Here is a 22966-nt window from a genome sequence, read left to right as displayed (position 1 = left end):
ATTGTTACCACGGATGCCAGCTTACTGGGCTGGGGAGCAGTCTGGGACTCATTAAAGGCTCAGGGACTCTGGACTCGGGAGGAGTCTGCTCTTCCCATAAACATCTTAGAGTTGAGAGTTATTTTCAATGCTCTGATGGCTTGGCCTCACTTAGCTTTAGCCTGATTTATCAGGTTCCAGTTGGACAACATAATCTCAGTAGCTTTACATCAACCACCAGGGAGGAACTTGGAGCCTCAATCTTGTTCTTAGTGTTTTGCAGCAGGCTCCGTTTGAGCCTATGCATACTGTTGACATTAAATTGTTATCTTGGAAGGTTCTTTTTTGTTGGCTATTGCCTCTGCACACAGAGTTTCTGAGATTTCTGCTTTGCAATGTGACCCCCCTTATCTGGTTTTTAATGCTGATAAGGGGGATTTACGCACTAAATTAGGGTTACTCCGTAAGGTGGTGTTGGATCGTAACATTAATCAAGAGATTGTTGTCCCTTCCTTGTGTCCTAAACCTTCTTCAGTGAAGGAACGTTTGCTTCACAATCTAGATGTGGTTCATGCCTTGAAGTTCTATCTTCAGGCTACTAAGGAATTCAGACAATCTTCTTCTTTGTTTGTCATCTATACGGGGAAGCGCTAGGGGCACAAGGCTACTACGACTTCCCTATCTTTCTGGTTGAGGAATGTCATCCGCTTAGCTTATGAGACAGCGGGACGACAGCCTCCTGAGAGGATAACGGCTCATTCCACTAGAGCAGTGGCTTCCTCCTGGGCTTTTAAGAACGAAGCCTCAATGGATAAGATTTGTAAGGTGGCTACCTGGTCCTCCTTACACATTTTTTCTAAATTTTACAAGTTTGATGTGTTCGGCTGAAGCAGCTTTCAGGAGAAAAGTTTTGCAGGCTGTGGTGCCCTCAGAATAGGGTCCGCCTCTTTTTTTTGTTCCCTCCCGTTATTCATTCAGTGTCCTCTGGAGCTTGGCTTTAGTTTTCCCAACAGTAAGGAATGAAGTCGTGGACTCCCCCTGCCTTATGGAAGGAAAACATAATTTATGCTTACCAGATAAATTCCTTTCCTTCCTGGCAGGGAGAGTCCATGACCCCATCCGTAATTTATGTTTTGATGGGCGACTCCCTTTTTATATTTTTTCTTCTGGCAACTTTATACCCTGATGTTTCTCCTACTTTTCCTTGTTTCCTCGGCAGACTGACTGGAGGATAGGGGAAGTGGGAGGGATATCTAAGCCTTTGGCTGGGTGTCTTTGCCTTCTCCTGGTGGCCAGGTGTTGTATTTCCCAACAGTAACGAATTAAGTCGTAGAATCTCCCTGCCGGGAAGGAAAGGAATTTATCTGGTAAGCATAAATTATGTTTTTTTTAGTACTAGTGCTGTATTGCCCCAATGTCAGGTATAAGGGGTGTTACTTTGATGTGAATGCATTTGCAAAGCTCATGTGAGGTTTTAATGAAAAACATTAGAATGGATTTTATTTTGAGTTAAAATAACTCAAATCCCAGTTAAAGGGCCACTAAACCCAAAATCTTTCTTTCATGATTCAGATAGAGAATACAAATTTAAACAACATTACAATTTACTTCTATTATTTGTTTTGCTTAATTTTTTAGATATCCTTAGTTGAAGAAAAAGCAATGCACATGGGTGAGCCAATCACACAAGGCTTCTATGTGCAGCAACCAATCAAGCAGCTACTGAGCATATCTAGATATGCTTTTCAGCAAGAAATATCAAGAGAATAAAACAAATTAGATAATAGAAGTAAATTAGAAAGATGTTTAAAATTGCATTCTCTTTCTAAATCATGAAAGAAAAAATGTGGGTTTCATGTCCCTTTTAACTTGCTTTACTACATGGCACATGCTGTGCTTACTGATATGCTGTCACTACATGGAATTTCTTCCAGATGTGACTGCTAGTGATCTAGGCTCAGGTTTAGTTCAATTACATTACACAACTTTTTAAATTTTATTTTAATCTTAAGTTTTTAAAAGAGACCATTGACACTGTAAATAGTGATCCTTTAGTTTTTTTTTTATTTCAGGTGAAAATTATGCTAAAATTTCATGCAACACAGAACAAACAGAAGATCAGTGGCTAAGAAATATAACAAAAACTGCAGAGCAGGAAATATGTACCAATATAAGTACAGGTGAGTGTGTGTGTGTGACATGTCTGAGGGATACAGGGCACAGGTGAGTGTACGTGTGTGATGTGTCTGAAGGATACAGGGCACAGGTGAGTGTACGTGTGTGATGTGTCTGAAGGATACAGGGCACAGGTGAGTGTATGTGTGATAAGTCTGAGGGACACAGGGCACAGGTGAGTGTATTTGTGTGACATGTCTGAGGGACACAGGGCACAGGTAAGTGTACGTGGGACATGTAGATACGTAGGGTACAGGTGAGTGTACATGTGACATGTATGGGACGTAGGGCACAGGTGAGTGTACATGTGACATGTAAGGGACGTAGGGCCACAGGTGAGTGTACATGTGTGACATGTATGGGACGTAGGGCACAGGTGAGTGTATGTGTGGGACGTGTCTGAGGGACACAGGGCACAGGTGAGTGTATGTGTGTGACATGTAAGGGTCGCAGGGCACAGGTGAGTGTATGTGTGTGACATGTAAGGTACATAGGGCACAGGTGAGTGTACATGTGTGATGTGTCTGAGGGATGCACGGCACAGGTGAGTGTACATCATGTGTGATGTGTCTGAGGGATACAGGACACAGGTGAGTGTACGTGTGTGATGTGTCTGAGGGATACAGGACACAGGTGAGTGTACGTGTGTGACATGTCTGAGGGACACAGGGCACAGGGGAGTGTACATGTGTGACATGTATGGGACGTAGGGCACAGGTGAGTGTATGTGTGTGACATGTAAGGTACATAGGGCACAGGTGAGTGTACATGTGTAATGTGTCTGAGGGATGCACGGCACAGGTGAGTGTACATCATGTGTGATGTGTCTGAGGGATACAGGACACAGGTGAATGTACGTGTGTGATGTGTCTGAGGGATACAGGACACAGGTGAGTGTACGTGTGTGACATGTCTGAGGGACACAGGGCACAGGGGAGTGTACATGTGTGACATGTATGGGACGTAGGGCACAGGTGAGTGTATGTGTGGTACGTGTCTGAGGGACACAGGGCACAGGTGAGTGTACATGTGTGATGTGTCTGAGGGATACAGGGCACAGGTGAGTGTACATGTGTGATGTTTCTGATGGATGCAGGGCACAGGTGAGTGTACGTGTGGGATGTGTCTGAGGGACACAGGGCACAGGTGAGTGTACATGTGTGACATGTAAGGGACGTAAGGCACAGGTGAGTGTATGTGTGTGACATGTAAGGTACGTAAGGCACAGGTGAGTGTATGTGTGCGACATGTAAGGTACGTAAGGCACAGGTGAGTGTATGTGTGTGACATGTAAGGTACGTAGGGCACAGGTGAGTGTATGTGTGTGACATGTAAGGTACGTAGGGCACAGGTGAGTGTACGTGTGTGACATGTAAGGTACGTAAGGCACAGGTGAGTGTATGTGTGTGACATGTAAGGTACGTAGGGTACAGGTGAGTGTACATGTGTGACATGTATGGGACGTAGGGCACAGGTGAGTGTATGTGTGGGACATGTCTGAGGGACACAGGGCACAGGTGAGTGTACATGTGTGACATTTAAGGAACGCAGGGCACAGGTGAGTGTACGTGTGTGACATGTAAGGTACGTAAGGCACAGGTGAGTGTATGTGTGTGACATGTAAGGTACGTAGGGTACAGGTGAGTGTACATGTGTGACATGTATGGGACGTAGGGCACAGGTGAGTGTATGTGTGGGACGTGTCTGAGGGACACAGGGCACAGGTGAGTGTACATGTGTGACATGTAAGGAACGCAGGGCACAGGTGAGTGTATGTGTGTGACATGTAAGGTACGTAGGGCACAGGTGAGTGTACGTGTGTGACATGTAAGGTACGTAAGGCACAGGTGAGTGTATGTGTGTGACATGTAAGGTACGTAAGGCACAGGTGAGTGTATGTGTGTGACATGTAAGGTACGTAGGGTACAGGTGAGTGTACATGTGTGACATGTAAGGGACGTAAGGCACAGGTGAGTGTATGTGTGTGACATGTAAGGTACGTAAGGCACAGGTGAGTGTATGTGTGCGACATGTAAGGTACGTAAGGCACAGGTGAGTGTATGTGTGTGACATGTAAGGTACGTAGGGCACAGGTGAGTGTATGTGTGTGACATGTAAGGTACGTAGGGCACAGGTGAGTGTACGTGTGTGACATGTAAGGTACGTAAGGCACAGGTGAGTGTATGTGTGTGACATGTAAGGTACGTAAGGCACAGGTGAGTGTATGTGTGTGACATGTAAGGTACGTAGGGTACAGGTGAGTGTACATGTGTGACATGTATGGGACGTAGGGCACAGGTGAGTGTATGTGTGGGACATGTCTGAGGGACACAGGGCACAGGTGAGTGTATATGTGTGACATTTAAGGAACGCAGGGCACAGGTGAGTGTACGTGTGTGACATGTAAGGTACGTAAGGCACAGGTGAGTGTATGTGTGTGACATGTAAGGTACGTAGGGTACAGGTGAGTGTACATGTGTGACATGTATGGGACGTAGGGCACAGGTGAGTGTATGTGTGGGACGTGTCTGAGGGACACAGGGCACAGGTGAGTGTACATGTGTGACATGTAAGGAACGCAGGGCACAGGTGAGTGCATGTGTGTGACATGTAAGGTACGTAGGGCACAGGTGAGTGTACATGTGTGACATGTAAGGGACGCAGGGCACAGGTGAGTGTATGTGTGTGACATGTAAGGTACATAGGGCACAGGTGAATGTACATGTGTGACATGTAAGGTACGTAGGGCACAGGTGAGTGTATGTGTGTGACATGTAAGGTACGTAGGGCACAGGTGAGTGTATGTGTGTGACATGTAAGGTACGTAGGGCACAGGTGAGTGTATGTGTGTTACATGTAAGGGACGTAGGGCACAGGTGAGTGTATGTGTGTGACATGTAAGGTACGTAAGGCACAGGTGAGTGTATGTGTGTGACATGTAAGGTACGTAGGGCACAGGTGAGTGTACGTGTGTGACATGTAAGGTATGTAGGGCACAGGTGAGTGTATGTGTGTGACATGTAAGGGACGTAGGGCACAGGTGAGTGTATGTGTGTGACATGTAAGGTACGTAAGGCACAGGTGAGTGTATGTGTGTGACATGTAAGGTACGTAGGGCACAGGTGAGTGTACGTGTGTGACATGTAAGGTATGTAGGGCACAGGTGAGTGTACATGTGTGACATGTAAGGAACGCAGGGCACAGGTGAGTGTATGTGTGTGACATGTAAGGTATGTAGGGCACAGGTGAGTGTACATGTGTGACATGTAAGGAACGCAGGGCACAGGTGAGTGTACATGTGTGGCATGTAAGGGACGCAAGGCATAGGTGAGTGTATGTGTGTGACATATAAGGTACGTAGGGCACAGGTGAGTGTACATGTGTGACATGTAAGGAACGCAGGGCACAGATGAGTGTATGTGTGTGACATGTAAGGTAAGTAGGGCACAGGTGTGTGTTCATGTGTGCAGAGGCGTAACTAGAAACCACAGGGCCCAGGTGCAAGAATCTAAGAAGGGGCCCCACCCCACCCCCCAAAAAAAGTGAATTTGATACATATCTTTTTTTTATTTTTTTTACATTTAACACAGAAAAAAAATGTGAATCAGATTACATGTCTGCAAAAGGAGGTACCCTGTGCCCACAGTCTGTGAGATGGTCTGACCCCCTATTACTGTATATAGTGACACTGTTTAACCCACCAGTACTGTATATAGTGAGTCAGTGACACAGTCTGTAATCTGCCGGGGAGATGGCTGGCCTGACCCTACCCGCCCCAGTACTTTATAAAGTGACCACAGTAGTCTGTGACATGGTCCAGCCCCCCGTACTATATATAGTGGTACTGAATAGTGACACTGTTTACCCCCTGCCCCCCCATACTGTATTAACAAGGTCTGTAATTTGCTGGTTCCACAAACATACACACACATACAGTACATGCATACATACACACATATACACATATACACACACACACACACATACATAAATACACACAGTCACATACATAAATACATACACACACACATATAAACACCAATGGGTAAAACAGAAAGACTAACCCCTGTAGTCAGAGACACTAGTGAAGCATCATGTCACACTCACATGATATCAGTGCAGGCAGTGGCAGGTCAACGTTTTTTATTGTAAAATATATAATTGCGACCTCTGCACCCCCTGTAGTTTCGCCCCTGCGTGTGTGACATGTAAGGAATGCAGGGCACAGGTGAGTGTATGTGTGTGACATGTAAGGGACGTAGGGCACAGGTGAGTGTAAATGATTGGTGTGAGTGCCTCCCTAAATGACAGTGTTAAGATAAATACCCCAAAAAAGTCTACACACAAATCTCAAAAAAATATGAGACACAATAGAAAATAGAGGATATGGGGAAGCGCCCCAGATAGAGCTTACTGTCTCCTATAATAAAATAAGTGCTTAAGCACAGAGTAAACACTATTGAAAACTAAGTGCATTATATAGATTCATAAAGAACAGGCCAATTGCCTATGAAATTAGTTAATATAAACCAAGAAAGATTTAAAAATAAATATTAAAACATTTATTCCACATCATGGCATGATATTATTAATAATCAATTACATAAACAGGTGGCCCTCGTTTTACAACGGTTCAATTTACACCGTTTCAGAATAACAACCTTTTTTTCAAGTCATGTGACTGCTATTGAAAAGCATTGAGAAGCAGTGCATTTATTAAAATAGCCAGTAGGTGGAGCTGTCCGCTTGTGTTGCAGCAAAGCCAAGCAAGCTGAAATTAATCAGTTTAACCAGACCTGAGCTATCGAGCAGATTTCAAAGGAACAAGATCTTCCTGTCTATAAATCAGTCCAGATTGGAATGCATAGAAAGAACTGTTTGCAGAAAAATGCAACTGAAGTCTGTGTTGTGTGATTATTTTATTAGGTTTATAATGTTGTTTAGCAAATGTTTTTGTTCATTTAACTTAGTTTAATTATATATTATGTGTTGTGTGATTATTGTATTAGGTTTATAATGCTGTTTAGCATTTAAAGTCTTCATTTCAAAGCTTTAAAAATAATGTATTAGGTGTTACTTATGACAATTTTGAGAGGGGCCTGGAACTTATCTCCCTCACTTCCCATTGACTTACATTATAAACTGGGTTTCAATTTACAACGGTTTCGATTTACAACCATTCCTTCTGGAACCTAACCCCGGCGTAAACTGAGGGCTACCTTGTATATGACAATAGATAAGATGCCGGCATCTAAAAATAAAAATATGATAACTGTGCACAATAAAATTGGCCAAAAAATCGATAATAAGGTATAACGTATTTTATGTTGCGTCAGAGAATTAGGTACAATGTCTGGCACACAATCTATGCCCTGAGATAGTTATTAAGTTGCGTGTCTAGCTAATTGATGTTCCAGCATATGTGGCTTTATGAGTACCTTAACCCAAGCGCTTGGGAACGCTGGGTGTGTGATCAAGCTGTTTTAGTCAGTGTAAGGAAATATCCAGACTCCTCTGTGAGTGAGAATGCTGGGGAAGGTACGTTATTAACGGTCTACAGGAGTGTCCCAGTCTGCGGGAATATCCCAGTCACGTGACTTCTGATCTTTCTTGTAATTGGTTGTAACAGATTACACTTGGATTTTTTCTTTGAAACAAAATTTCTTCTGCCTTGTTACCGTTGTTTGGGGTTTTCACAGAAAGTGAAGTATACGATCCTCTTAGGATTTTTCACAACCTCGGTGATGAACAGTCCAAAAGGTGATGTTTCAAAAGGAGATGTTTCAAAGAGCACCACAGCAGGAATTATAAAGCCACTCATTCTGTGCACGAAGTGCTTAGTGTACCTGTTCAGCTCTGTGTGCTCCTTAGAGCAATTCTGAAATGGAAGTAAGTAAGTTGGAGCGCCTCAACAGGTTTAAGCAGTCAATACTCATTAGTGACACAAAGTGTATTTCTTGCCCCCATTCTGCTCTTACTGATATTAAACTTCTCTTGTGTGTGTATAGAGTAAGCAAATCTACACGTTTCTGCAGTTAACCCTGCCTTTATGTGTGACATGTAAGGAACGCAGGGCACAGGTGAGTGTATGTGTGTGACATGTGAGGGACGTCGTAGGCACAAGTGAGTGTATGTGTGTGACATGTAAGGAACGCAGGGCACAGGTGAGTGTACATGTGTGACATGTAAGGGACGTAGGGCACAGGTGAGTGTACATGAGCAACGTGTCTCTGTGAAACAGTGCACAGGTAAGTGTATGTATGTGATGTGTCTGACATTTAGAGCCACTACTCCCGCTCAATAAAACGCATAGATGAAAGCTCACCTGCTATTTGTGGTGATTGTGATATAACTTATGTAGGGCTGAATTCTAAATACAATGAATGCAAAAGACTGAAGACTGCTTCAGCACAAGGGTATGAAATGGCTCAGCGGTGAAAAGGTTAAACTTGCTAATTTCCATTATTTCTATTCCTTTTTTTCTTTTATTGAAGAAGTAGAAAATATTTTTGACTTGAACTATATAAATCCCTTTATATACTGTATCTGATGTTTCTATCATATCACTGTGGTACATTCTCTCACCCAGACAATACATGTTAAGATTATTAAATATAGTGAGGTTTTAATAAGCAATGGAAAATGGATATTAATTTTTAAACCCTGTAATAAAGTCTCACATGGGAATTCTGATTGGTTACAATGAGGCTGTATTTGCAGCTAGTAAAGTAACTGATTCCCAGCTAACTTGCTTTACTCCTTGACACATGTATTTACTCTTGTGCTAATGTAATTAAATGGAATTTCTTTCATGTAATTGGCAAGAGTCTATGATATAGTGACGTATGGGATATACAATCCTACCAGGAGGGGCAAAGTTTCCCAAACCTCAAAATGCCTATAAATACACCCCTCACCACACCCACAATTCAGTTTTACAAACTTTGCCTCCTATGGAGGTGGTGAAGTAAGTTTGTGCTTGATTTTCTTTGATGATATGCGCTTCTCAGCATTTTGAAGCCCGATTCCTCTCAGAGTACAGTGTTTGTCAGAGGGATGTGAAGGGAGTATCCCCTATTGATTCTATGGTTTTCCTCATTAGAAATCTTTTCAAAGGTTCTCTGTTATCGTTCGTAGAGATTCATCTCCTACCTCCCTTTTTCAGATCGACGATATACTCTCATATTCCATTACCTCTACTGATAACTGTTTCAGTACTGGTTTGGCTATCTGCTATATGTGGATGGGTGTCTTTTGGTAAGTATGTTTTCATTACTTAAGACACTCTCAGCTATGGTTTGGCACTTTGTGTATTAATATAAAGTTTTAAATATATGTATTGTACTTATATTTGCCATGAGTCAGGTTTATGTATATTTCCTTTTGCAGACTATCAGTTTCAAAATTGGGAAACATATTTAGGAAGTTATTTTTTCTTACCTGGGGTATAGTCTTTTCTTCAAATTGACTGCTTTTTCATAAATTTTGCGACAAAATTAGGCTTGCAAAGTCGCAAAATGCTGATATTTATTGCGTCATTCTTAGCGCGAGAATTTTTTTGGCGCAAAGGTATGTTCGGTGACGCGATTCATCATTTCCGGCATCTTAGTTGATTCCAGGATTCCTTGCACAAGGTTGCATCTGCCATGACGCGAGTTGCGTCATTTCCAGATGTTAGCGCCAAAAAATTTCATTTTGTGTTGCGCGTCATACTTGGGGCCAAATAATTGAATTATTTAAACCCCACTTCCAATATGCCTCTTGCCTCTTTTTATGCTCAGAGGGCTATGCTATTTGCATTTCTTTCCCATTCCTCAGACAAGGGTCACCTTTTTAGGTTTCCAGATAGATTCAGTGTCCATGACTCTGTCTCTAACAGACAAAAGACGGATAAAATTGGTTTCAGCTTGTCAAAACCTTCAGTCTCAGTCATTCCCTTCAGTGGCTATGTGCATGGAAGTTTTAGGTCTCATGACTGCATCGGACGCGATCCCCTTTTCTCGTTTTCATATGAGACCTCTTCAGCTTTGTATGCTGAATCAATGGTGCAGGGATTATACAAGGATATCACAATATCCTTAAATCCCAATGTTCGAGACTCTCTGACTTGGTGGTTAGATCACCATCGTATAGTTCAAGGGTCCTCTTTTGTTCGTCCAACCTGGACTGTAATCACAACATATGCAAGTCTTTCAGGTTGGGGAGCTGTCTGGGGATCTCTGACAGCACAAGAGGTATGGAAATCTCAAGAGGCGAGGTTACCAATCAATATTTTAGAACTCTGTGCTATTTTCAGGGCTCTTCAGGTTTGGCCTCTGTTGAAGAGAGAACCATTAATTTGTTTTCAGACAGACAATTTCACAACTGTGGCATATGTCAATCATCAGGGTGGGACTCACAGTCCCCTAGCTATGAAAGAAGTATCTTGGATACTTTCTTGTGCGGAATCCAGCTCTTGTCTAATTTCTGCGGTACATATCCCAGGTGTAGACAATTGGGAAGCGGATTATCTCAGCCGTCAGACTTTACATCTGGGGGAGTGGTCTCTCCATCCAGATGTGTTTTTTCAGATTGTTCAGATGTGGGGTCTTCCAGAAATAGATCTGATGGCTTCCCATCTAAACAAGAAACTTCCCAGGTACTTGTCCAGGTCCAGGGATCCTCAGGCGGAGTCGGTGGATGCGTTAGCAGTTCCTTGGTTTTACCAACCTGCTTATATCTTCCTGTCTCTAGTTCTTCTTCCAAGAGTGATCTCCAAGATCATCCTGGAACAATCGTTTGTGTTTCTGGTAGCACCAGCGTGGCCTCACAGGTTCTGGTATGCGGATCTTGTCCGGATGTTCAGTTGCCAACCTTGACCACTTCCTTTAAGACCAGACCTTCTGTCTTAAGGACTGTTTTTCCATCAGGATCTCAAATCATTAAATTTGAAGGTATGGAAATTGAACGCTTAGTGCTTAGTCATAGGGGTTTCTCTGACTCAGTGATTGATACTATGTTACAGGCTCGTAAATCTGTTTCTAGGAAGATTTATTATCAAGTTTGGAAGACATATTTCATGGTGTTCTTCTCATAAATTCTCCTGGCATTCTTTTAGAATTCCTAGAATTTTACAGTTTCTTCAGGATGGTTTGGATAAAGGTTTGTCTGCAAGTTCCTTGAAGGGACAAATCTCTGCTCTTTCTGTTTTATTTCACAGAAAGATTGTTAAGCTTCCTGATATTCACTGTTTTGTGCAGGCTTTGGTCCATATCAAGCCTATCATTAAATCAATCTCTCCTCCTTGGAGTCTTAATTTGGTTTTGAAGGCTTTGCAGGCTCCTCCTTTTGAGCTTATGCATTCTTTGGATATTAAACTACTTTCTTGGAAAGTGTTGTTCCTTTTGGCTATCTCTTCTGCTAGAAGAGTTTCCAAATTAGCTGCTCTTTCTTGTGAGTCTCCTTTTCTGATTTTCCATCAGGATAAGCCAGTTTTGCAGACTTCATTTAAATTTTTACCTAAAATTGGGAATTCTAACAACATTAATAGGGAAATTGTTGTTCCCTCTTTGTTCCCTAATCCTAAGAAATCTTTGTAGAGATCCTTACATTCTCTGGATGTTGTAAGAGCTTTGGAATATTATGTTGAAGCTACTAAAGATTTCAGGAAGACTTCTAGTCTATTTGTTGTCTTTTCTGGTCATAGGAAAGGTCAGAAAGCTTCTGCCATTTCCTTGGCATCTTGGTTAAAGCTTTTGATTCATCAGGCTTATTTGGAGTTGGGTCAGGCCCCGCCTCAGAGAATCACAGCTCATTCTACTAGATCAGTTTCCACTTCATGGGCTTTTTGGAATGAAGCTTCAGTTGATCAGATTTGCAAAGCAGCAACTTGGTCTTCTTTGCATACATTTACTAAATTCTACCGTTTTGATGTATTTGCTTCTTCGGAAGCAGTTTTTGGTAGAAAAGTTCTCCAGGTAGCTGTTTCACTTTGATTCCTCTGCTTATGTTTTAATTTTTTTCTTTTTATTTATGAGAAAAACCTATTTTTTTGGATGTGGATTCAATTTTTTCAGCGGAAAATTGCTGTTTTTATTTTTATCCCTCCCTCTCTAGTGACTCTTCTGTGGAGTACCACGTCTTGGGTATTACTATCCCATATGTCACTAGCTCATGGACTCTTGCCAATTACATGAAAGAAAACATAATTTATGTAAGAACTTACCTGATAAATTCATTTCTTTCATATTGGCAAGAGTCCATGAGACCCACCCTTTTTATGGTGGTTATGTTTTTTTGTATAAAGCACAATTATATTTCCAGTTCCTTTTTCTCCTACATTGGTGTATCCGGTCCACGGCTTCATCCTTACTTGTGGGATATTCTCATTCCCTACAGGAAGTGGCAAAGAGAACACACAGCAGAGCTGTCCATATAGCTCCCCTTAGGCTCCGCCCCCCAGTCATTCTCTTTGCCGCTCTAACTAGTAGCATCTCCACGGGGGTGGTAAAGAGTATGTGGTGTTAGTTGTAGTTTTTTATTTCTTCTATCAAGAGTTTGTTATTTTAAAATAGTGCCGGCTTATACTATTTACTCTGCAGCAGAAAGTGATGAAGATTTCTGCTAAGAGGTATATGATTTTAGCACCAGTAACTAAAATCCATGGCTGTTCCCACGCAAGACTGTTGAAACCAGAGAACATCAGTTGGGGGGAACAGTTTGCAGGCTTAACTGCTTCAGGTATGATCAGTCATTTTTCTAACAAGACCATGTAATGCTAGAAGACTGTCAGAAATTCCCTCTGGGATAGGTAAGCCATTTTTCTTAGAATAAATTGATGGCTTATATTAAGGGCTCTGTGCTGGTTGACACTAATTGTGGGCTTAATCGATTGCTTTTTAGCATGTTTTGGCTATAAATAAGGTGTTTTTTTCAAACTTTAAAACACTTTTGGGGTTTAATTTGCGCCTGGCACTTAGTTAGACACCTAATCTAGTCAGAAAGGCCCCTCCACTCTGGAATGAAGAGGGAGGAGGCCTCATTTTCGCGCCTCAATTGCGCAGTGTTTTTTGACTAGGCAGTTCATGCAGCTTCACGTGGGGAGTCCAGAGGCTCAGAAAAGGACTCCAGAGAGGCTTATTTGCTACCAAAATAATCCCTAAGGAAGGTAAAGGCCACAGTGGAAGCTGTGGCAGGGGACTGTACTGTGTTAACCGGTTAATAACTGTTATTAGCTCCGGTTTGGGCATTGAGGGGTTAATTGGTCTGAAAACTTGTGTGCAATCTTTTCAAAGCATTAAGACACTGTGGTGAAAATTTCATTAAAATCGGATGTTTATTTGATGGTTTTTTGATGTTTCAGTAATAAAGTGTGCACTTTTATTATTTAACCCCTTAGTGACCAGACCACTTTTCAATTTGTTGACCATCTGGGACCAAGGCTATTTTTGCATTTCTGCGATGTTTGTGTTTAACTGTTATTTTCCTCTTACTCATTTACTGTACCCACACATATTATATACCGTTTTTCTCGCCATTAAATGGACTTTCTAAAGATACCATTATTTTCATCATATCTTATAATTTACTATAAAAAAATTATAAAATATTAGGAAAAAATGAAAAAACACACTTTTTCTAACTTTGAGCCCTAAAATCTCTAACACATCTACAACCATCATAAAATACCAATGCTAAACAGTTTCTAAATTTTGTCTTGAGTTTAGAAATACCCAATGTTTACATGTTCTTTGCTTTTTTTGCAAGTTATAGGGCAATAAGTACAAGTAGCACTTTGCTATTTCAAAACCATGTTTTTGCAAAATTGGCGATAGTTACATTGTAACACCAATATCTGTCAGGAATCCCTGAATAACCCTTCAAATGTATATATTTTTTAAAAGAAGACAACCTAAGGTATTAAACTTGGGGTATTTTGACTTTTTTCATGCAACCATTTTACCACCAATCTATGCCAAAGTTTGGGGGGGGGGGGAAATAATTTGATTTTTTGACAAATAGCAATTTAAGAATACATTTACTGATAAAATGTTAAGGGTTACTGCCAAATAACACCCTAATATGTCTTCAGTAGCATCTCCTGGGTACAGTGATACCACCCATGTATAGGTGTGTCGGGTTCTCTGTGGGCTAAAAGGCCTTATTTTTATAGAGCTCATTCCAGTTTTTCAACTTGGAATTTTCACATCGGTCGTCATGCACCCATGTCCTATTTGGGACATTTCTGAAGCTGGCCAATGGAATTTACCGCCATCAAACCATATATTTTTGAAAAGTAGACACCCTAGGGTATTTAAAATGCTGGTATTTTAACACTTTCCATGCACTAATTCAACCACTAGTCTTTGTCAAACTTTAGGGTAGTTATTTTTTTGTGTTATTTTTCACACACATTGTATTTTAGGCATGGATTTTCAGTTCCTGTTATGTGTTACTGCCAAAAAACATCTCAATATGTGTTCAACAACATCTCCTGAGTACAGTGATACCACCTATGTATAGGTGTGTCGGGTTCTCTGGGGGCTAAATGGCCTTATTTTTAGGTAGCGCATTCCAGTTTTTCAACTTGGAATTTTCACATTGGTCATCATGCACCCATGTCCTATTTGGGACATTTCTGAAGCTGGCCAATGGAATTTACCCCCATCAAACCATATATTTTTGAAAAGTAGACACCCTAGGGTATTTCAAATGCTGGTATTTTAACACTTTCCATGCACTAATTCAACCACTAGTCTTTGTCAAACTTTTGGGTAGTCATTTTTTTGTGTTATTTTTCACACACATTGTACTTTAGGCATGTATTTTCAGTTCCTGTTATGTGTTACTGCCAAAAACCACCTCAATATGTGTTCAACAACATCTCCTGAGTACAGTGATACCACCTATGTATAGGTGTGTCGGGTTCTCTGGGGGCTAAATGGCCTTATTTTTAGGTAGCGCATTCCAGTTTTTCAACTTGGAATTTTCACATCGGTCATCATGCACCCATGTCCTATTTGGGACATTTCTGAAGCTGGCCAATGGAATTTACCCCCATCAAACCATATATTTTTGAAAAGTAGACACCCTAGGGTATTTCAAATGCTGGTATTTTAACACTTTCCATGCACTAATTCAACCACTAGTCTTTGTCAAACTTTTGGGTAGTCATTTTTTGTGTTATTTTTCACACACATTGTAATTTAGGCATGTATTTTCAGTTCCTGTTATGTGTTACTGACAAAAAACACCTCAATATGTGTTCAACAACATCTACTGAGTACAGTGATACCACCCATGTATAGGTGTGTCGGGTTCTCTGGGGGCTAAAAGGCCTTATTTTTAGGTAGCACATTCCAGTTTTTCAACTTGGAATTTTCACATCGGTCATCATGCACCCATGTCCTATTTGGGACATTTCTGAAGCTGGCCAATGGAATTTACCCCCATCAAACCATATATTTTTGAAAAGTAGACACCCTAGGGTATTTCAAATGCTGGTATTTTAACACTTTCCATGCACTAATTCAACCACTAGTCTTTGTCAAACTTTTGGGTAGTCATTTTTTTGTGTTATTTTTCACACACATTGTACTTTAGGCATGGATTTTCAGTTCCTGTTATGTGTTACTGCCAAAAAACACCTCAATATGTGTTCAACAACCTCTCCTGAGTACAGTGATACCACCCATGTATAGGTGTGTTGGGTTCTCTGGGGGCTAAAAGGCCTTATTTTTAGGAAGCCCATTCCATTTTTTCCACTTTGAATTTTCACATCCCATGCACCCATGTCCTATTTAAGACATTTCTGAAGCCGGCCAATGTAATTTACCTCAATCAAACCATATATTTTTGAAAAGTAGACATCCTAGGGTATTTCAAATGCAGGTATTTTAACACTTTCCATGCACTAATTCAACCACTAGTCTTTGTCAAACTATTGGGCATTCATATTTTTGTGTTATTGTTCACATACATTGTACTTTAGACATGGATTCACAGCTCCTGTTATGTGTTACTACCAAAGAAGACACCAATATGTGGTCACCAACATCTCCTGAGTTCAGTGATACCACCTATGCATAGGTTTGGTGGCTTGTTTGGGGGGTGCAATGCCAAATCTCTGACATGCGTTTGTGATTTTTTTTCACATTTAACATATTTTCTTTGCCTATCGTCTTTTTGGGGGGTCTTTTAACATACCCCAATTTATTTGTTTTCCATGAATGTGCATATATTTGAAAAGTTGACACCCCAAGGTATTGTATATGGTGTGCTTTGATGCCTTTGAAGCAACCGTTTTAGCCCAAAAAATTGGAGAAAGTGTATGGTGGTTATTTTTCAATTTTAACTTTTAAAAACGCATTGCTTTTTGACTATGATTTAGGAGAGACTGTTGTAAGTTATTGCAAAAGAATACTTCAGGTTGTTTTCTGCAAGGCACCCTGAGTACACCTATGCCCCCCATGCATAGGTTTGCCAGGATTTTGGGAAGGTTATGTTACAATTTTATGACTTGTGATTTTAGTTATTAACAATGAGAGTATTTCTTCTGATAGGCCTATCTTTAGTTTGTGGCCTATCGCATACCCCACTTTTATTTATTGCCTTGAAAGTGTATATTTTTTAAATGTTGACACCCCAAGGTATTGTATATGGTGTGCTTTGATGCCTTTGAAGCAATCGTTTTAGCCCAAAAAATTGGAGAAAGTGTATGGTGGTAATTTTTCAATTTTCATTTTTACAGACACATTGCTTTTTGACTATGATTTAGGAGAGACTGTTGTAAGTTATTACAAAAACATACTTCAGGTTGTTTTTTGCAAGGCACCATGAGAACACCTATGTCCCCCATGCATAGGTTTGACAGGGGTTTTGGTTAAAAAAAAAAAACAGGCCCAATTTTAGAAAAAAATAGAGTAGTGAAATGTAAAAATCTGGCACAGTAAAAGTAAAAAAAAAAAAAAAACATCTAACAGTAAACATAACCAAAAAAAAATAAATATATATATATATAACAGCAAATGTATTTATTTTTTTAAAAATTGACCATTGTATGGTACCGCTTGAAGCAGTCCCCAATGCAGAGTGCAGGCTGTCCAGGGCAATCAGGACAGTGATATATGGTGTCCCTTCTCTTCCCCCTCTTGGTACAGACATTTTTTTTGTGGTTTCTGCTTTGCGGCAGTAGGGGGGATTTTAAAAATAAAATGAGTAGCCCCAACTCTGCTCTCTCCCATCACCGCCCGGGGAGCAGGTGCATCATGGTACAAAATCCTAGTAATAATCTGGAGCTGAAACTGTAAAAAAGTTTTTTTAACTCTGGGGTTTGCTTTTTTGAACAACAAAAAAGCGTTGTGGGTTGCAATCTGCATTAGGTAAATTGCAACCTTTTTGTACCAGGCCCTTGTCTTCCGCATAATTAGGTAGGGCTGCAGCAGCTGATCAGCCAGATCAACCCCACCCATATGCCGGTTATAAGACTTGATGCACACTGGCTTCCTTATGATCTCAGCTCTGCCACGTACAGAAACCGCCACCGTCCTCTCTGTGTGGATGGTGGTAAGAAGGTATACATCCTTCTTGTCTCTGTACTTAAGTGCCAACAGCTCCTCTTGGCGCAGAGCTGAGGTCTCCCCCCTTCGTAGCCGGGTGCGTACAAGTTGTCCTGGGAAACCTGCGCGGTTCTTTTTAATTGTACCGCAAGCTACTGTATCAAAACAATACAGTAGCTTGAACAAAAGGACACTTGTATAAAAATTGTCTAAGTACAAGTGATACCCTTTGTTCATTAGGGGTAATATCAGGTCCCAGACAATCTTGCCAGTGGTTCCCATATGTTCTGGGCAACCTGGAGGGTCAAGGTGGCTATCCTTTCCCTCATACACCCGGAAGGCCTGAGTATACCCAGTCTCGCTGTCACAGAGCTTATACACCTTTACCCCATATCTGGAGCGTTTGGAAGGAATATACTGCTTGAATCCCAGCCTTCCCTTATACTTCATTAGGGATTCATCAACGCATATATTCCTTCCAGGTGTATAAGCCTCTGCAAACCTGGCAGAAAAGTGGGTTATCAGGGGGCGGATTTTATACAGCCTGTCAAATTGGGGATGCTCCCTAGGGGGGCACAGGCTGTTGTCGCTGAAGTGCATGAAATGCAGAATCATTTCATACCTCTTCCTCGACATAGTCTGGGAGAAAATGGGGGTAGAGCAGATGGGGCTACTACTCCAGTAGGAGCGAATGGAGGGTTTCTTTATGATACCCATCAGCATAGTCAATGCCCATTGCTGCTTTGCCAAATATGTTCCAGGCTTTGCAGCACGGAACTGATGGGCATATAAATTAGTTTGGGCGACAATGTTCCCCAATATATCATCGCCCAGAAACACTTCCAGAAACTGCTGGGGGCTAAAACCTGCCACATCTATATTTATGCCAGCATTTGCTGTGAAGGGTGGGATATCTGGCCTCTGGAGATGAGGCGTTACCCACACTTCAGCAGCAATGGCAGCAACACGCCTCCTTCTGGCAGGGGGGGCTGGCGGGGGGGGTAGCAGGGGGGCTGGCAGGGGGGCTAGCAGCCACAGATACATCACTATCAGTTGAGACTGCATCTAGTGATGTATCTGAGCACATGGCAGGGTCAAAATTGGGGTCTGAGTCAGAAATAGAGGCATCTGACTCTGACGCAAGGATGGCATACGCCTCCTCAGCACTATATCTTTTCTGTGACATTTTTGTATCTGTCACAGAAAACAATTACTAAAAAAAATTAAATTAACTAAATTAATTAACTAAATTAACTAGCAAAAAAGTACAGCTATGCTACTGCCAGTGATTTATAGCGATCACTGGCAAGCTAGGGGTTAATGGCTCTGAAAATTAAATTAAATTAACTAAATGTTTCTGAAAAGAGCCTTTGGGTTTTTAAAAAATTACAACAACAAAATTAACCCCTAAAAAAATGCACAGACAGCAAAAAAGTACAGCTATGCAACTGCCAGTGATTTATAGCGATCACTGGCAAGCTAGGGGTTAATGGCTCTGAAAATTAAATTAACTAAATGTTTCTGAAAAGAGCCTTTGGGTTTTTAAAAAATTACAACAACAAAATTAACCCCTAAAAAAATGCACAGACCGCAAAAAAGTACAGCTATGCAACTGCCAGTGATTTATAGCGATCACTGGCAAGCTAGGGGTTAATGGCTCTGAAAATTAAATTAAATTAACTAAATGTTTCTGAAAAGAGCCTTTGGGTTTTTAAAAAATTACAACAACAAAATTAACCCCTAAAAAAATGCACAGACAGCAAAAAAGTACAGCTATGCAACTGCCAGTGATTTATAGCGATCACTGGCAAGCTAGGGGTTAATGGCTCTGAAAATTAAATTAAATTAACTAAATGTTTCTGAAAAGAGCCTTTGGGTTTTTAAAAAATTACAACAACAAAATTAACCCCTAAAAAAATGCACAGACAGCAAAAAAGTACAGCTATGCAACTGCCAGTGATTTATCGCGACCACTGGCAAGCTAGGGGTTAATGGCTCTGAAAATTAAATTAAATTAACTAAATGTTTCTGAAAAGAGCCTTTGGGTTTTTAAAAAATTACAACAACAAAATTAACCCCTAAAAAAATGCACAGACAGCAAAATGCAGCAAAAAAAAGTGCACCTATGCTACTGCCAGTGATATATAGTGATCACTGGCAAGCTAGGGGTTAATGGCTCTGAAAAGAGCCTTTGGTTCTATATTTTTTAACAAATAAAAGAAATAAATCTCTCTCTCTGCTAAATACAGGTCTCTCTCTCTCTCCAACAAAATGGCAAGTGAGGAGAGGGAGGGAGATCCACACTGATCATAGTCAATATTTACAAATATTGACATGATCAGACAAATGGGGTATTTTATTATTATTATTTTTTTTTGGGTGGGAGGCTCAGATTGGGTGACCCTAGCTTGCCCCTATGATGATGCAGGCTAGGGACACCCCCAGAGGCCCCATGATGCACTGGGCATCGCCATCTTGGATGCCTAGTGAAGGGGGAGGGGGGGCTATTTGGGCTTTTTTTTTTTTTTTTATCCGTTTTTTTTTTAAATTTTTTATTTATTATTTGATAACTAACTAAGTGCCTCGACCCACCGAGGCACTTAGCACACAAGCAGAGCATCAGAAGCGTGTCCGATCGCTTCCGATGCTCTGAAACACTGCCGGGCTCCACGTGGAGCAAAACCAGAAGTGATCACTCGTGGGGGAGTGATCAATCCGGTCCCGGCACTCGGCAACAGTATTGCAGGATGCCTAGACATCAAGGCAAGCCTGCAATACTGTTAGAGCAGCTGGAAGCGATTTCGATCGCTTCCAGTGCTCTGTTTAACCGACGACGTATGCCATACGTCCTCGGTCGTTAAGTGCTTTTTTTTTTGAGGACGTATGGCATACGTCGTCGGTCGTTAAGGGGTTAAAGAGACAGTAACGTTTTTGTCAAAAATAATTTTTATTGCATTGGAGTTCTGTTGATGTCTGTCAAACATGTCTGAACCTTCAGATAGCCTATGTTCTGTATGCTCAAAGTCCAAGGTGGTTCCCCCATTAAATTTATGTGTGAAGTGTGCCATAGCGTCCAAGCAGCTTAAGGACCATACAATCACACTTAAAAATATAGCCCAAGATGATTATTTAGCTGAAGGTAGTGAAGATAGCTCGCTATCCTCTCCTTCTGTGTCAATACCAGCTATGCCCGCGCAAGCGTTGCCCAGTACATCTAGCGCACCAATTGTGATTACTATGCAACAGTTAGCGACAGTAATTGATAATTCTCTTTCAGCATTTTTATCTAAACTGCCAGCTTTTCCTAGGAAGCGTGATTGCTCAGTTTTAAACACAGAAAATGAGCAAGCTGACGCAGAGGATAATTTATCTGTAGTGCCCTCACATCAATCTGACTTGGCGGTGAGGGAGGGCCTGTCTGAGGGAGAAATTTCTGACACAGGAAAAGTTTCTCAGCAGGCAGAGCCTGATACCATAGCATTTAAATTTAAACTAGAACACCTCCGCGCCCTACTTAAGGAGGTCCTAGCTACACTTGATGATTGTGAACCTTTGGTGGTCCCAGAAAAATTGTGTAAAATTGACAAATTCTTAGAGGTCCCAGTACACACTGATGCATTTCCGATACCCAAGAGGGTGGCGGATATAGTGACTAGGGAGTGGGAGAGACCAGGTGTACCTTTTGTTCCCCCCCCTATATTTAAGAAAATGTTCCCCATTGTTGACACCAGAAAGGACGCGTGGCAGACGGTCCCTAAGGTAGAGGGGGCAGTTTCAACACTAGCTAAACGCACGACTATACCAATAGAAGATAGTTGCGCTTTCAAAGATCCTATGGATAAAAAATTAGAAGGTTTGCTTAAGAAAATTTTTGTACAACAAGGTTTTCTTCTTCAACCAATTTCTTACATTATTCCTGTAACCCCGGCAGCGTCCTTTTGGTTTGAGGAATTAGAAAACTCGCTCCAGAAGGAGACTTCTTATGATGAAGTCATGGACAGAATTCACGCTCTGAAGTTGGCTAATGCCTTCATTACAGATGCCGCTTTTCAGTTAGCTAAATTAGCGGCGAAAAATTCAAGTTTTGCAATCGTGGCGCGCAGAGCGATTTGGCTAAAATCTTGGTCGGCGGATGTGTCGTCCAAAACAAAATTGCTTAATATTCCTTTCAAGGGTAAGACCCTATTCGGGCCAGAGTTGAAAGAAATTATTTCGGATATCACTGGGGGAAAGGGCCATGCCCTCCCACAAGATAGACCTTTCAAAGCTAAAAATAAGTCTAATTTTAGTTCCTTTCGCAATTTCAGGAACGGACCTGCTTCTACCTCTTCAGCCACTAAGCAAGAGGGTAACGCATCCCAGCCCAAACCAGCATGGAAACCATTGCAAGGCTGGAACAAAGGTAAACAGGCCAAGAAGCCTGCTGCTGCTGCTACCAAGACAGCATGAAAGGTTAGCCCCCAATCCGGGACCGGATCTAGTAGGGGGCAGACTTTCTCTCTTTGCTCAGGTTTGGGCAAGAGATGTTCCAGACCCTTGGGCACTAGAAATTGTCTCTCAGGGGTATCTTCTAGAATTCAAGGATTTTCCTCCAAAGGGAAGGTTCCACATGTCTCGCTTATCTTTAGACCAGATAAAGAGACAGGCGTTCTTACATTGCGTAGAAGATCTTTTAAAAATGGGAGTGATACACCCAGTTCCAATAGCAGAACAAGGGCTGGGTTTTTACTCAAACCTGTTTGTAGTTCCCAAAAAGGAAGGAACTTTCAGGCCAATTCTGGATTTAAAGATCCTAAACAAATTCCTCAGAGTTCCATCATTCAAAATGGAAACCATTCGGACAATTTTACCAATGATCCAGGAGGGTCAATATATGACTACCGTGGACTTAAAGGATGCGTACCTGCATATTCCTATCCACAAAGATCACCATTAGTTCCTAAGGTTCGCCTTTCTGGACAAGCATTACCAGTTAGTGGCTCTTCCCTTCGGATTGACCACTGCTCCCAGAATTTTCACAAAGGTGTTAGGGTCCCTTCTAGCGGTGCTAAGGCCAAGGGGCATTGCAGTAGCACCTTACCTAGACAACATTTTAATACAAGCGTCGTCCTTTCACAAGACAAAGGCTCATACGGACATTGTTCTACCCTTTCTAAGGTCTCACGGGTGGAAGGTGAACATAGAAAAGAGTTCACAAGGGTTCCCTTCCTGGGAACAATAATAGACTCGGTAGAAATGAAAATCTTTCTGACGGAGGTCAGGAAGTTAAAACTTTT

General features: G+C 41.5%; 1 protein-coding gene across 4 annotated transcripts in view; it reads left to right on the top strand.

Annotated features, from left to right (window-relative positions):
- LOC128657004 (oocyte zinc finger protein XlCOF7.1-like) overlaps positions 1-22966 on the top strand; it is a 204103-nt gene that overhangs the window by 129333 nt on the left and 51804 nt on the right. For 2 of the 4 annotated variants that reach the window (XM_053711221.1, XM_053711220.1), the window contains exon 8: positions 2052-2159. The exons of the other annotated variants lie outside the window; for them this stretch is intronic. In XM_053711221.1, coding sequence (XP_053567196.1) covers positions 2052-2159 — 108 coding nt within the window. The remainder of the gene's footprint in view (positions 1-2051; positions 2160-22966) is intronic. 4 annotated transcript variants of the gene reach the window in all.

Source organism: Bombina bombina, chromosome 4, assembly GCF_027579735.1.
Source record: "Bombina bombina isolate aBomBom1 chromosome 4, aBomBom1.pri, whole genome shotgun sequence".
In the NCBI taxonomy this organism is placed as follows: Eukaryota; Metazoa; Chordata; class Amphibia; order Anura; family Bombinatoridae; genus Bombina; species Bombina bombina.
This window is presented reverse-complemented; position numbering and strand designations above follow the sequence as displayed.